The sequence below is a fragment of the Pinus tabuliformis genome, chromosome J (assembly GCF_031772625.1).
Source record: "Pinus tabuliformis cultivar Carrire ecotype Pingquan chromosome J, CPIR1, whole genome shotgun sequence".
Classification (NCBI taxonomy): domain Eukaryota; kingdom Viridiplantae; phylum Streptophyta; class Pinopsida; order Pinales; family Pinaceae; genus Pinus; species Pinus tabuliformis.
Window position 1 is genome coordinate 1,444,205,672 of NC_142295.1, and position 13,474 is coordinate 1,444,219,145.

The window sequence follows — 13,474 nt, forward strand, 5'->3', positions numbered from 1 at the left end:
AACCTGGTCAAACTACTCAAATATTTAATTAATATTTCTAGAAATAGTTAAAATAGGTAAATAAAGGAGTTTATTTGTTAATTTAAGGATAATATTAATATTTTAATTATAATGGTCATAATATATATTCAATGATTTAATACTATTCAATTATTATAAAATAATAATAAATTAATTTAAAATTAGATATATTAATAATATTATTTCGAATATTAAGAGAATCTATTAATATTTTAATTATAATGGTCATTATATAGTATATATTTTAAATGATTTATTATTATTTAATTATATTACTAAATAATTATTATTAATAATATATTTATTTAATAATAAAAAGATATATAATTGAATTCATTTGTTAGTTAAAAATAGATATATTATTAATAATATTTCAATTATTAAGAGAACCTATAGTATCATATTAATAATGGTCATTATATAATATATATTAAATGATTTATTATTATTCAATTGCTATCTAATTATTATGTAATAAATCACTACTATTTTTTATAATTTAGTTACATTAGGTAATTATGTAATAATTTCTTAATGGTCCATTGGTAAGTTAGTTCTTTATTATTTAAATATAATGGTCATTAAAATAATAATATATGTTTATTGAATAATCTATAACTACTAACTAATTAAACAAATTGTTAAAACATTATTCTTCCTAGAGTTTTGTTATCCTAGGTAAATGCCATAATTAAGGGTAAGGTCCAAGTTAATTCATAATAGTAAAACCGATTAAATATTAAGTAACTAATTAATATTAAAAAAAAAAATTATTAAAAAAAATAAAAATTAATTAATCTGAGACAGCCGACATCTCTTCAAAAAATTATTTTTCAAATATTGACAGCCGACATTCTTCTTTTATTTCTCCTCATTACTATTTAATCCCTCAAATAAGCTCTTCTTCTATCCAGCATTCAAGTTGTCCTGATGATGGATCTCGGTTGGGATTTGAAACATTGGCAGAAAATAGTTCTTACTGTGGATTCTCCAGTAACTAAGTCGAAAAAAAAAGGTAAAATATTATTAATTATACAATACTATTTTTATTTTTCTTCATTTTTTTTTAAGATTAAATTTTTGTTATTGTTTTTTGTTTTTAAATTATGTGTGTATATATGAAACGTTTGTTCACATCTTAGGGTTGGTGGTATAGAATTTGTATTTAGGATTACGACCACCACTTTGATAACATCTGCGGTTCATATATAACGCATAATGCGTGGTGCATTGAGGATTCAAAACTTTCTCTTCAACAAACATTTTTATGTTTATCCACCAAAAAATAAACATCCATTGCTAATATCTAAGGAACACATCGAGAAAATTTAGAAATAACTATCCAACGTCAAGTTTTAAAGAACTTTCCTAAAAAATGCAAGGAATTTTTTTAACTCTTCTAGGAACTGTTTGAAAAGTGAATTACAACACTTCAGAGTGACTTTAAAAACTTTAGGATAATTAAAATTAATGCTCGCACGTCGTTGCTTCCTCTGCGAGCGTCCCCCTGCAAACCCTCCTCTCAGCCATGGCTCTAGAGGGAGGCTCTGAGCCTCCTTCCTCCCTCCCCCCTAAGCTCCTGGCCTTCAAGCAGCTGGTGGGCGAATGCAGCAAGCGCCCAATTTCAGCCTCCCAGCAGAAGTTCGTCAAGAAGATGGAAACAATCTCGATCGTCGCTCTTCCAGCTGAAGAACCCTGTTGTGCTGCCCTGAATATTGCAGAAAGAGGACTCATCAGCCAGTTCACTGGGTTATGGCCATCACCAAGAGCCATCGAATCGTGGGTGCAACACAACTGGAGACCGCTGGTCTCAAAAGGAATAAAATGTCATTTCGTCGGTAAGGGTTACTTCGTTTTCATTTTTTATTGCATTGAAGATAGGAACCTCATTTTTAGAAACGGGCCATACTTCATGGGACCCCAGGGCCTGTACCTGAACAAATGGACTCCGGACTTTGATCCAGCCCAAGATGTGCCCTCGGTTGTTCCTGTCTGGGTGCGCCTCCCCCATTTACCCTTGCACTGTTGGAGCCCGAAGACTTTAGAAACCATTGGAAACACCCTTGGAAAATACATTGACAGAGCAGACAGGAAGGGACAATACTCCTGTGCCAGAATCTATGTCAAGGTAGATCTGGAAGTTGGGCTTCCAGAAGCTATAAAACTAACAGTGGCAGAATGGTCACATGTGCAAGAACTGGATTATGAACAACTGCCCTTCAAGTGCAGGCACTGCCATGGATACAGGCACTTTGCAAGAAACTGTAAAAAGAAAACTGAAGAAGAAGCAGAGAAAATGAAAGGAGACCAATGGACAATGGTGCAGAAAACAACCTCATCAAAGCAACACAACAAATCGAGAGGGAAAGGGGCACAAGCGGGAACCAGTGTGCCATCCACAGAACTATAGTCAGAAGGGGCAATACCCACTAGAATAGACCTTCCCTCAAACTCCTTCACAGCTCTCAACACACAAGAAGAAACCCTTGTTACGGAAAGTGATGCAGAACAGCAGGCAAACCCCTCATTAATTGAGGAAGGAAACGCAGGGGCCTCCCCAGCCCAAAACGACTCCCCAGAAAGAGGATCTCTGCCATCCTCTTATGCAAACATGATAAGAAAGAAGCCCTTGGAACTAACAGGCTCATCAGAAGAGGAGACAATTGAAAGACCCTCGAAGCGGGCAGGGAGGAAATCCCTCAAGGAAGCAAGAGAAGAAGAAGCAGAGAGGCAAAAAATGCAAGGAAGTCAGTCCACTCTAGAAATGTCCATAAGTCAAAACACCAGAGCACGGCCACCAAAGGGAGGCCTCTCTTCCATTACCCCAAATAAATAATGCGTATAGTCTCTTGGAACTGTAGAGGCTTGGGGAACCAAATGAAGGCTGCAACTGTTAAAGATCTCATGAAAATAGAAACCCCAAAGATCCTCATGCTCCAAGAGACAAAAATAGAAGGGGAAGCCCTTCTTGAGTTAAGCAGAACGACCTGGAAGACCAAAGCTAGGATGGCTGTAAGTGCAAGGGGAACCTCAAGAGGACTTGCCACAGTCTGGATGGAGGATCTATTCCAGCTGGAGAATTTCTTCGAGACTCAACATTGGATTTACACCAAACTTCGACATAAAGCAAGTAAGCTCACTCTCACCCTATTTAATCTTTATGTTCTTGTTCTCTACCTTGAGAAAAAAGAGTGTTGGCAAACACTTATCGATTTTATAGAATGTTATTCTCCCATGAATATTGTAATAGTAGGAGATCTAAACATTGTTCTCGACCCAAAAGAAAAAAGAGGGGGTAACAATAGTTGAGATCCATTGCTACCCCTTGTGGAGGACATAATTCAACAATGGGATCTTCTTGATCTTAAACCCAAAAAGGGGAGATACACTTGGACCAACAATAGAATAGGGGCAGCTCACATCTCAGCCAAGCTTGACAGATTCCTCATGCAGAGCACTCTTTTGATGGATAAGAGAATAGTATCAATGAGAATCCTACCAAATCTCACCTCGGACCATAAACCCATCCTCTTACAACTAGACGAGGAAGAAAACCTGGGGCCTATACCGTTTCGCTTTAGCCCTTTGTGGATAGAGTAGGAAGGGTTCATGGAAGTCGTTGACAAGGCTTGGTCTATCATGGTCACCGGGTCACCCAATAATGTTTGGGAGAAAAAAATAAAAGCAACCAAAGAAGCTCTGAAAGAGTGGGCCAAAACGCCTCCCAACACCTTCACCACACACAGAAAAGAAACTTTCCAACAGTTAGCAGATTTACAGTTGGAGATGGAGGATAAAGACGTAACCACACATGAATTGGAGAAAGAACAAGTAGCCCAACTTGCCTCTTTCAGCTCTTTCAGAAAAGAAGAAGAATTCTGGAGGCTTAAGTCCAGAAGCCTATGGTTGAAAGCAGGTGACCAAAACATAGCCTTCTTCCATAGGCAGTTCAGAGCACACCTCTCCCAGAATCACATCTCAGAAATCACCACAGCAGATGGGACAGTCGCCAAAGGTTTTGCCCAAGTTAAAGAAGCTGCTGAAACTCACTTTCAGCGGTTATACACAGAGGATGGAATAGGAGATGAGGTGATTTCCAATGACTTCCTCTCCCAGATCCCTTCCTTGGTCAACGAGGAGAATAATTCAAACCTTATGAAGCCCTTCACTGAGGAAGAAATCAGTAATGTAATTTGGGACATGGAGCCTGACAAAGCCCTAGGCCCAAATGGTTTCTCGGCACACTTCTACAGAGCTTGTTGGACAATCATCAAATCTGACCTACTAAGAATGGCAAAGGCTTTTCAGAAAAAGGCTAAAGTGGGAGGCAGTACCAAATCCACCTTTCTCGCCCTAATACCCAAAGAAGTGAATCCGGCTACCTTTGACAGATTTAGACCCATTTCACTATGTAATGTCTCTTACAAAATTCTTGCTAAATTGCTTGCAAACAGAATAAAACCTCTGCTATCTAGGATCATTTCTCCCAGTCGAGGAGGGTTCGTAGTAGGAAGACATATTTTAGATAATGTGATACTTGTTTAAGGATCCATGCATTCCAGTCATCCGATGAAGGAGCAAAGGATGTTGATCAAGTTAGATATGACCAACGCCTTTGATCGGTTAAAACTTTCATTCCTTTACAAAGTTCTACTTTCCTTTGGATTCAACCTAGCTTTTGTGAACCTGATCAAGGCTTGCACTGACAAACCATGGATCACCCCGCTAGTTAATGGCCAACCTACCTCTTATTTCCAAGCTTCAAGGGGGATAAGGCAAGGATGCCTGCTATCTCCCTTTTTGTAGATAATAATCGCAGACACCTTGAGTAGGAAACTGAAAGCGGAAAGAAATAAAGGTACCCTCCTGGGCATCCGACTGATGATTGGATTAGAACCAATAAACCATGCCTTGCTTGCAGATGATTCTATTCTATTGGGAGGAGCTTCCACTAGAATAGCAAAGGCTTTCAATGGGACCCTGCATAGCTTATGTACCATTTCAGGAGTGCTCATTAATAAAAGAAAAAGTGCAGTGTACAACTGGAACACTGAGGAGCAAACTACACTCCGAATTGCTAGAATCCTGAGCTTCCAGGGCTGTGCCTCCTGGGACAAAATTCAATACTTGAGACTGCCTTTAACTTTGGGGGAAAACCAAGCCTCACTCTGGAATGAAGCCATCAGCGAGATTAAAACCAAGATAGTTGCTTGGGGTGGTCAGTGGCTTAACTACGCTGGCAAGCTAGTCCTCATAAAGCCTATCATTTCCCCTCTCCCTATCTATCATGCCTCCTTCCTCCTGGCACCAAAGACAATCACGGATTAGATTTCACAGGTTATCAAAAACTTCCTATGGTAGGGAGGCAAAGGAAACGAAAAGAAATTTCACTTAGTAAGTTGGGACAAAGTGAAAAGGCCAAAGCTGGAAGGAGGTCTCCAGATTAGAGACCCTGGCCTAGAAAACATTGCCTAAGGTGGCAAGATCCTTTGGTAGCTCTACTCCAATAAACACCACCCAGTCAGCCAACTCCTCCAGAATAAATACCTCAAAGGAGTCTCATTGAGAAATCTCCAAGCGGACAGAGTTCCCAAAGGCACGCTGCTCTGGAATCTCTGCAGAAAATGGCTTGCCACCTTCCAAAACCAGCTCTATAGGGTGCCTGGAAATGGAGAAAATATCATGATATGGAAAAATAAAATCATGGGAAGTTCCCCCCTTGAACACACAGTGGAGTTAGCTGATCTCTGCGACTGGCTCTCTTAGCACGGATTGCATAGTCTAGCTGACATTTCTGCCTCCAAGGGAACTGGGAAGATTGGGTCTTCCACAACTTGCCAGCACATTTACTACATCAAAAACACCTTCTCTTGGATAAGCTGAAGGGCTCATCGCCATTAACCTACATACACCGGATCTCTGGAGATGGGGGAAGACAGGGGTCTATACCCCTGCGCTTGGCTTTGCAGCCTTGCAACCCATGCAAAATCAAGTCCTCAACCCTTCCATCTGGCAATGCACATGGGACACATATGGTATACCCAAGGTGAATTTCTTCACTTGGTTACTTATCCACAGGAAAGTGCTGACAGGCGAAAATCTTAACCACAGAGGCATTATAAGGCCGAACTAGTGCATTTTGTGTAGATCAGCATCCGAAAACGTAGACCACCTCTTTGTAAGCTGTGCCTTTGCACAATCGGTATGGGATCTCATCCTTCATGGTCTCAATGCACCCGCCCCTATCCAGTGCACAGTAGTGGAACTTTTCTCCACTTGGACTAAAAGGTACCCTAGGGTTCTTAGCGCAAAATCCTTGTGGAAGCGGATCTGGCACTCCATTCCCAAGTTCATTTCCTAGAAACCCTCGCTTGCCCGAAATAATTGGATATTCAACAATGTATCGTCCTCTCCCTTGTATGTGGTAGCCAAAGCTAAGGCGTCCCTGATGGAGGCTCTAGGGAACTACCCCAGCAAGTTAGATGATACCCTCATAACTGAAGAACGAAGCTGGCTGGGTACCCTTCTCGCTCGGGTCAACAAGGAAGTACCTGCTCGCCCCACATTCAATCCTACTTGGCGCATCAGAACACCAGATGCAGAGTTCCAAACCTGGTGGAGGAAGCAAGGAAAGTTAACTGTATTGCTCGATGGCACCTCCAAAGGCAACCCAGGGACCTCTAGTGTTGGTCGTGTGGTCTACTCTCAGGATAGCTTCCATATAGATAGCTACAGCTGGGGTCTAGGATAGAGTACCAACAACCAGGCCGAAATTCTCGGGCTTCTTAAAGGCTGCCAGATTTCTCAGGAGCATGGTCACACAACTCTCCAGGTCTTTGGAGACTCAGAGCTCTTGATAAAGAAAATAAACTTAGATGAGCACCTAAGCAATCCAACTCTCAACAACACTCTCGAGAGGTTGTGGGGCTTGCTAAGTTTCTTTACCTCTTCCTCCTTTCACATTCTCTGCACCTCAAATAAGGAGGCAGATATCAAAGCTAACGAGGGATGTTGTTTGACTCAGGGGTTTCTCAAAAAAACTCAGATGAACCCGTGTGGACCGCCATTCCATAGCTTAACAGCGATGCACCAAGCAAAATATGCCCCGAGCAACCATTGGATCTCAGTAATCAACGGTCCAGATCCAGCATCAGATGAACCAATTAGAACTACCAGAACCAATCATTGGAGCAGATCAAGGGTCATCGCTCGGGAAAGAGCACAAAAGTTAACGCAGCGGAAAGGTAGTTTTCTAGCCACGAGTGGTTTTTCGAGCAGCATTAGCAGTGGTAAGTGGTATCGTGAGCTTGGCTCCGATTCCACTAAGAGGAGGACACGTAGCAGTGGCGGAGGGTGGGGAAACCGCTTTATCGGGCGGTTAACCCACGGGTGTGTTATCAACCCGAAACATATGAGAACCGTCGGATCTAATCAAAGTAGATCAACGACGGAGATTCAACATGCAAGTTGGCCGATCGGGGATCGGGGTTTGGTAGAGACACGAGTTTCTGCGAAGGGCTGATGGGTGCGGACCCGATGTGGTAATGTGCCCGAGCCTAAAAAGTCTAAAGTTCGAAATGGGAGAGAACCGTCGGATCTAACCAAAGTAGATCAACGGTGGAAGTTCATTTTATAAGTTATCCGATCGGGATTGGGGTTTGGTAGAGCCATGAGCTTAGCGAAGGGCTGATGGGCGCAGACCCGAAGTGGTTATGTGCACGAGCCTAAAAAGTTTGAAGCCTGACAGCTTAAATCGCATATGAGTCGCGGAGGAGGAGTGTTAAAGAGAGCCAAGGAAGTGCCGATTCCCGATACCAATAAAGGTGGAACCTCGAATTGTGTGCCAAGATCATACTAAAGTGGAAAGGATTGAATTGCGGAAATTCTCTTCATAATGGTTTATAAGGATTTAACGTTGATGGAAGGCTTCATGGGTTATTTATATACATTCAATATTAAAATGCCTGACAGTGTCTAGGGGCCTTAACTTGCGGGGGCCGATCGCTTCGCCAAAAGATTGGGTCTTTGTCCCGATACCACGGACAGCTCTCCCCCGATGCGATTGCTCAGGGCTCACTAATCGCACCTTTTTGTGTCATAAGGCGCCTCTTTGTAATCTTCAATCACTGATGCAATGCACCTTTAAGTCTGAAAACTTTAAAAGAATATTGTTAGGAGTAGAAAGGCATAATGATCTTAAAATTTCCTTGTAATGTCGATTGATTAAGCCACAACCCAACCGTTGATCTATAATATTTTAACCGTTCTAATTTAAAAAAAATAAAAACTTTAAAGTAAAAATGAATTAAAACACTTTTTTGTTGTCCCTCGAGTCAAAATTATTTGAAAAGGAAATTATAACACTTTATTGTTGTCCCTCCACTCAAAATTATTTCAAAAGTGAATTAAAATACTTCTCTGTTTTCCCTATCTCTCGATTTTTTTTTAAAATGAATTAAAATACTGGAGTGTTTTCTCTCGCATCGGAATCATTTCACTTTTCACTGACAAAAAAACACTAAAGTTTTTTGAGTCACTTTAATATTCCTTCACTCCCGCCTAAATTATTTCAAAAGTTAATTAAGATACTTTAGTTTTTTTCTCAAGCGTTGGATTTATATTAGTTGTAAATGATTTATCATATTGGAGAGTGGAAAAATATATATTTTTATTTTTATTTAGTATAATTTTAATAGTGTGTAGTTTTAATATTGAATAGAAAATTTATTTTTGTATAGAATTATGGAAGATGAAAAAGATATTTTTTTAATTTAATTATTTTTTTGTAAGCTTGGTAGGATTATATCTTCATCATCTCCGTATATCAAGTTAATTAAGATACTTTAGTTTTTTTCTCAAGCGTTGGATTTATATTAGTTGTAAATGATTTATCATATTGGAGAGTGGAAAAATATATATTTTTATTTTTATTTAGTATAATTTTAATAGTGTGTAGTTTTAATATTGAATAGAAAATTTATTTTTGTATAGAATTATGGAAGATGAAAAAGATATTTTTTTAATTTAACTATTTTTTTGTAAGCTTGGTAGGATTATATCTTCATCATCTCCGTATATCACCAGGATCGGTTCAAGGAATTGAACTCATGACTTCACATCAACAAGTGCCTTAACAGAGCACTTGATCACTGTGTACCCAGGACCTTGTGGAGTTAATTTAAATACTTTTAATATAGTATGATTTTTTTTTTCTTTCTCTTATTTATAGCATGTAGATCAATGATGGAGTCTATATGGGGAGTGTCCACAAAATTGAGTTTGTAACTTTTTAATAGCAAAAGTGCTTTAACACAACCATCAAAAATATGATTTTAATGTTAATTAAAAAAACAATTTATAAATAAAATGTCATCAAAGTTATGATTTGAGGAGATACTAGTATTCATAACCATATTTCCAAGATCAACAATATTGTATTATGTAAGACCAACAAGATGAGTTTTATTGTTGACAATGATTTTTTTTATAAATTAATGCAAAGACCACATGTCATATGAGTTGTTTAAAAAGAAAGATGTAATTACAACTCAAGGTTTAAAAAATGAAAATGTAAAGATATTGTTGAATAACATTGTCTTTTGACCAACAAATAAGTGAATAGATATTCCATAATCCAATATAGATTTTTCACAAAAGAAAATCACATATTTTCCTAAGATATAATTTTTTTTAAATAATAAATAATTAAATGCATATAATTAATTTTAAATTAAAATTTTGAAAATATTAACATGTAAAAAATGTTATAAAATAATTATTTAAAACATTATTTCACTTATTTTTCTATTCTTCTATTTTTTGTTAGTGTATCTTTACCCCTTTAAAAGCCATTACTATATTAATTTTCAGAAAATAACCAAAAATATTCCATAATTTTTAATATCTCAAAATTTCTTTTCAATTTAATTTTTAATAAATATGAAATGAATGTTGAAAGACCTAAACCTTCGCATACCTTCTGATCATGTCATCGTTCTTTATTCTATTCAACTTTGGAATATTCCGTCACATTAATATTGTTTAGTAACCATGATCATACCGATGGTTTTTAATGGTTAATCCTTAATAATTCACTGTGAAGTGCTTCCTGTGTTCCAAGCATATTTTGGGATACTTTGCACAAAGAATAAATTCTGCATTGCTACGATTTTCCATTTTATCAATATTTAAGTAAAAGAAAATTTCTAAAATCTAGTGGATAAGACTCATATTGAAAATATAATTCACTTTTATTTTAATTTTTATTACTTTATTTAATATAATTCACTATATATCTTATCAAAATAATTTTTCCCCATTAATATTATTATATAATTTATTTATTTTTTAAAAGAAACAAGTAGTATTTTTATTAGATAAATTGGAAAAAGGTCAAGTCTCATACAATTTTGGAGAGCAAGTTCTCATAAATATTCATCGTTTTAAATTGGAGAAAGACCCTATTGATACTAGCTGTATTTACATATGAGCTTTGTACATAGTTTACACTATAAAATTTCCAAAAAACACCTACCATATTTTATAGATAGAAAAAACATAGATATAACTTAATAGAAACATCTAGTCGCTGCTACTAGGGCCAATTTCTCCCAAAGCTTCTTCTGCAGTCGTAACCAATTCTTCAGCACCGCCCACCCAGGTTTCAGGTCCCAAGCAACAGTAGTGCCTGCAACACCTTCAACATTAGGGACATAACCATCCCCAAATCCGAAAACTTCCTTTAACACCCTGACCGTTGCAGTCTAGACTTTAAGTTCAATGTTCTCCACCTTTTGTTGCAAACTCATCACATCTATGCACAGGTTCTCCATAATCTTTTGTAGCAGTTCCATGTCTTTGTCGAGCCCCAATAGCTAGGCATACAAAACCACCATGTTCTCATTGATCTCTTTAACAATTTCCTTAACAACCTGCTTGCATGAACTCTCAACCAAGCCTTCTATATTCCTGGAGTGTCCCGGCCCTGTTTCGCCACCACTTTTGTTGGTTACAGAAACCATCTTCATGGCGATTCTACCTTGTATTGACAAAATCCTTTGATTTACCGTTCACATTCAGCTGTTATAAATAATGACTTGGTTAATTCTAACATTCCTTCTTGTCTTGTCCTTCATAAATGCAAATCAATTCTGCATCATGGCGTAGTAGTTACCCTCCATCTCCTCCACTGCTAAAATTAGCCTGGAGTGAATTGCGATGGTACCTACCCACCCCATGAATGGAACTATATTAAAACACCAAGTAAATAACCAAGGACGTGTCGTCCACCTATCACAACACATGACCTTCGATCTACGACTACCACACATGTGTCATAACTCCTTACCAACCACTCCAGCTCCCAATGCATTGCAAAGGGCCATCAGGGATCTAACCTTAATAACTGCCAATTTGATGTGTCGCAGAGCCGTACCCCAGTTGTACAATGCCAACCTAGAGTATTTAATACGAATAAGGGAATGTCACATATTTTAATGGATTGATTGATTCTTAAGGAGCCTTGCTCCAAGGCCACCCCAACGTTGGCTTACGCGTCTGCCATCTAGTTGTTAGCCCACAACACTTGGAACATTTTAACCTTTTCAAACTTTTTTAATAGATAAATTATCCTGGTAATGATTAGAGAGGATTCAACATCGAGGAGGTTCTCATTCTTAGAGAGCTTCAAACATTTTTGGATTATCGTCATAGAATCACCAATAATAATCAAGTTTTTGATACCATTAGCAACGCTAATATTCAAACCATGGCAAAGAGAGAGAGATTTTGCTTGATTGTTCATGGTGGTGCCTAGTCCCCATGCGAACTTTATTTCTATCTTTTCTTCAAGGTTTACTATTACCCCTCCTGCTCCAGCCTCCTCGACCACCATATGATTTAATTATTATTATTATTATAAAATTTCTTAATAGCAATCATAATTATATATTCTAATTATTTATTAACCAAAAAATAATTACAAATTAAAACTAATAAATTTCATATATCTCTATTTTCTCACTATCAAAATAAAGATAACAATTAAAATTCCAAGTGCAGTAAATATTTATATTTGATATTAACCATTAAAATTTTAAGTTAAATATCTGTTATTCAAAAAAATTTCATCATAATTTTAAGACATCTTGAACTTTAATAATTATTAGAATTTCAAAAAAATTAAATATTTATATTCGATAAGTATTAAGAATTTTAATGCATTAAATATTTGTAATTCAAAAATATTTCATCCATAACTATAATACATCTTTTTATAAAAATGTTTCCTTATCCATTACACTCATGCAATGAATTTAATTAGTGGATATTTATCTAAGTTACAAACCTTATCTTAATATACAAAGGCATGTACCTTGCATTCCATAACTTTTAAGACATTTTTTCATAAAAATATACTTTAATAATCACTAATATTTCAAGTGCATTAAATATTTGTATTTGATAACCACTAAAATTTTAAGTCCAGTAAATATTTGTAATTTAGAAATCTTTCATCCATAACAATAATACATCTTTTCATAAAAATATTTTTGTATGCATTGCACTCTTGCAATGCATTTAATTAGTGGATATTTAGAAAAGTTACAAGCCTTACCTTAATATACATAGATATATACCTTGTTTTCCATACCTTTAATACATCTTTTCATAATAATAAACTTTGACAACCACTAAAATATCAAGTGCATTAAATATTTGTATTTGATAACCATTAAAATTTTAAATGTATTAAATATTTGTACTTCACAAACCTTTTATCCATATCTATAATACATATTTTCATAAAAATGATCATGTGCATTGCGTTCTACAATGCATTTAATTAGTGGATATTTAGCAAAGTTACTGACCCTACCTTCTTTTATATATATAACTACATTGCTTTCTCTATGAACCAAATCAATCGCTTGTTATTATACTTAGAAAAAAAAAGAAATAATGTAAAATCATTGTGTTAATTATATTTTTCAAAATATATGTGTTTATTATATCAGAGTGGGTGGACTAGTGGAATTGCAGACTTGAGGCAGCGGAGTTGATGTGGAGGGAGATCTAGGTGTAATTGTTCATCTTGGACTAGACCTTGTCATTAATACTAGGGATTGAGGAAAAAATTTGTCTAATTGTTAAGTAAAAAATATGGATGAGTGTGAAGGTGGGGTGAGGAACCCCCTCCTTTTGAAACATTCTCTCTAATAAAGTGCCTCATCCAGTGAATAAACATGAAGTACTAGGAGGGCCGTCAGGGTTTCTATAGTCTCCCATCCTAGGAGATCAATGACAAGAAAGTTTGAAAGGACAATGCATCCCTAAAGTTGCCAGGAACCCTAGATTTGTTATTCCAACCAATTGTCTAGAAGATCACAGTAAGCATATGAGATATCATACTTATATCTTCAAGTTTATAGGAGGTTGTCTCGTAGAAAGAGAA

The 13,474-nt window shown here is 36.7% G+C and overlaps 1 protein-coding gene across 1 annotated transcript; it reads left to right on the forward strand.

Moving 5' to 3' along the window:
- The first annotated feature begins 1,549 nt into the window (after positions 1-1,549).
- Positions 1,550-2,431, forward strand: LOC149232799 (uncharacterized). The gene has a single exon (XM_089382004.1). The coding sequence runs from the start codon at positions 1,550-1,552 to the stop codon at positions 2,429-2,431; it is 882 nt and encodes a 293-aa protein (XP_089238130.1).
- The last annotated feature ends 11,043 nt before the right edge of the window (positions 2,432-13,474 follow it).

Coding starts and splice junctions, on each gene's coding strand:
- LOC149232799 (XM_089382004.1), top strand. CDS start 1,550: ATGGCTCTAGAGGGAGGCTCTGAGCCTCCTTCCTCCCTCCCCCCTAAG.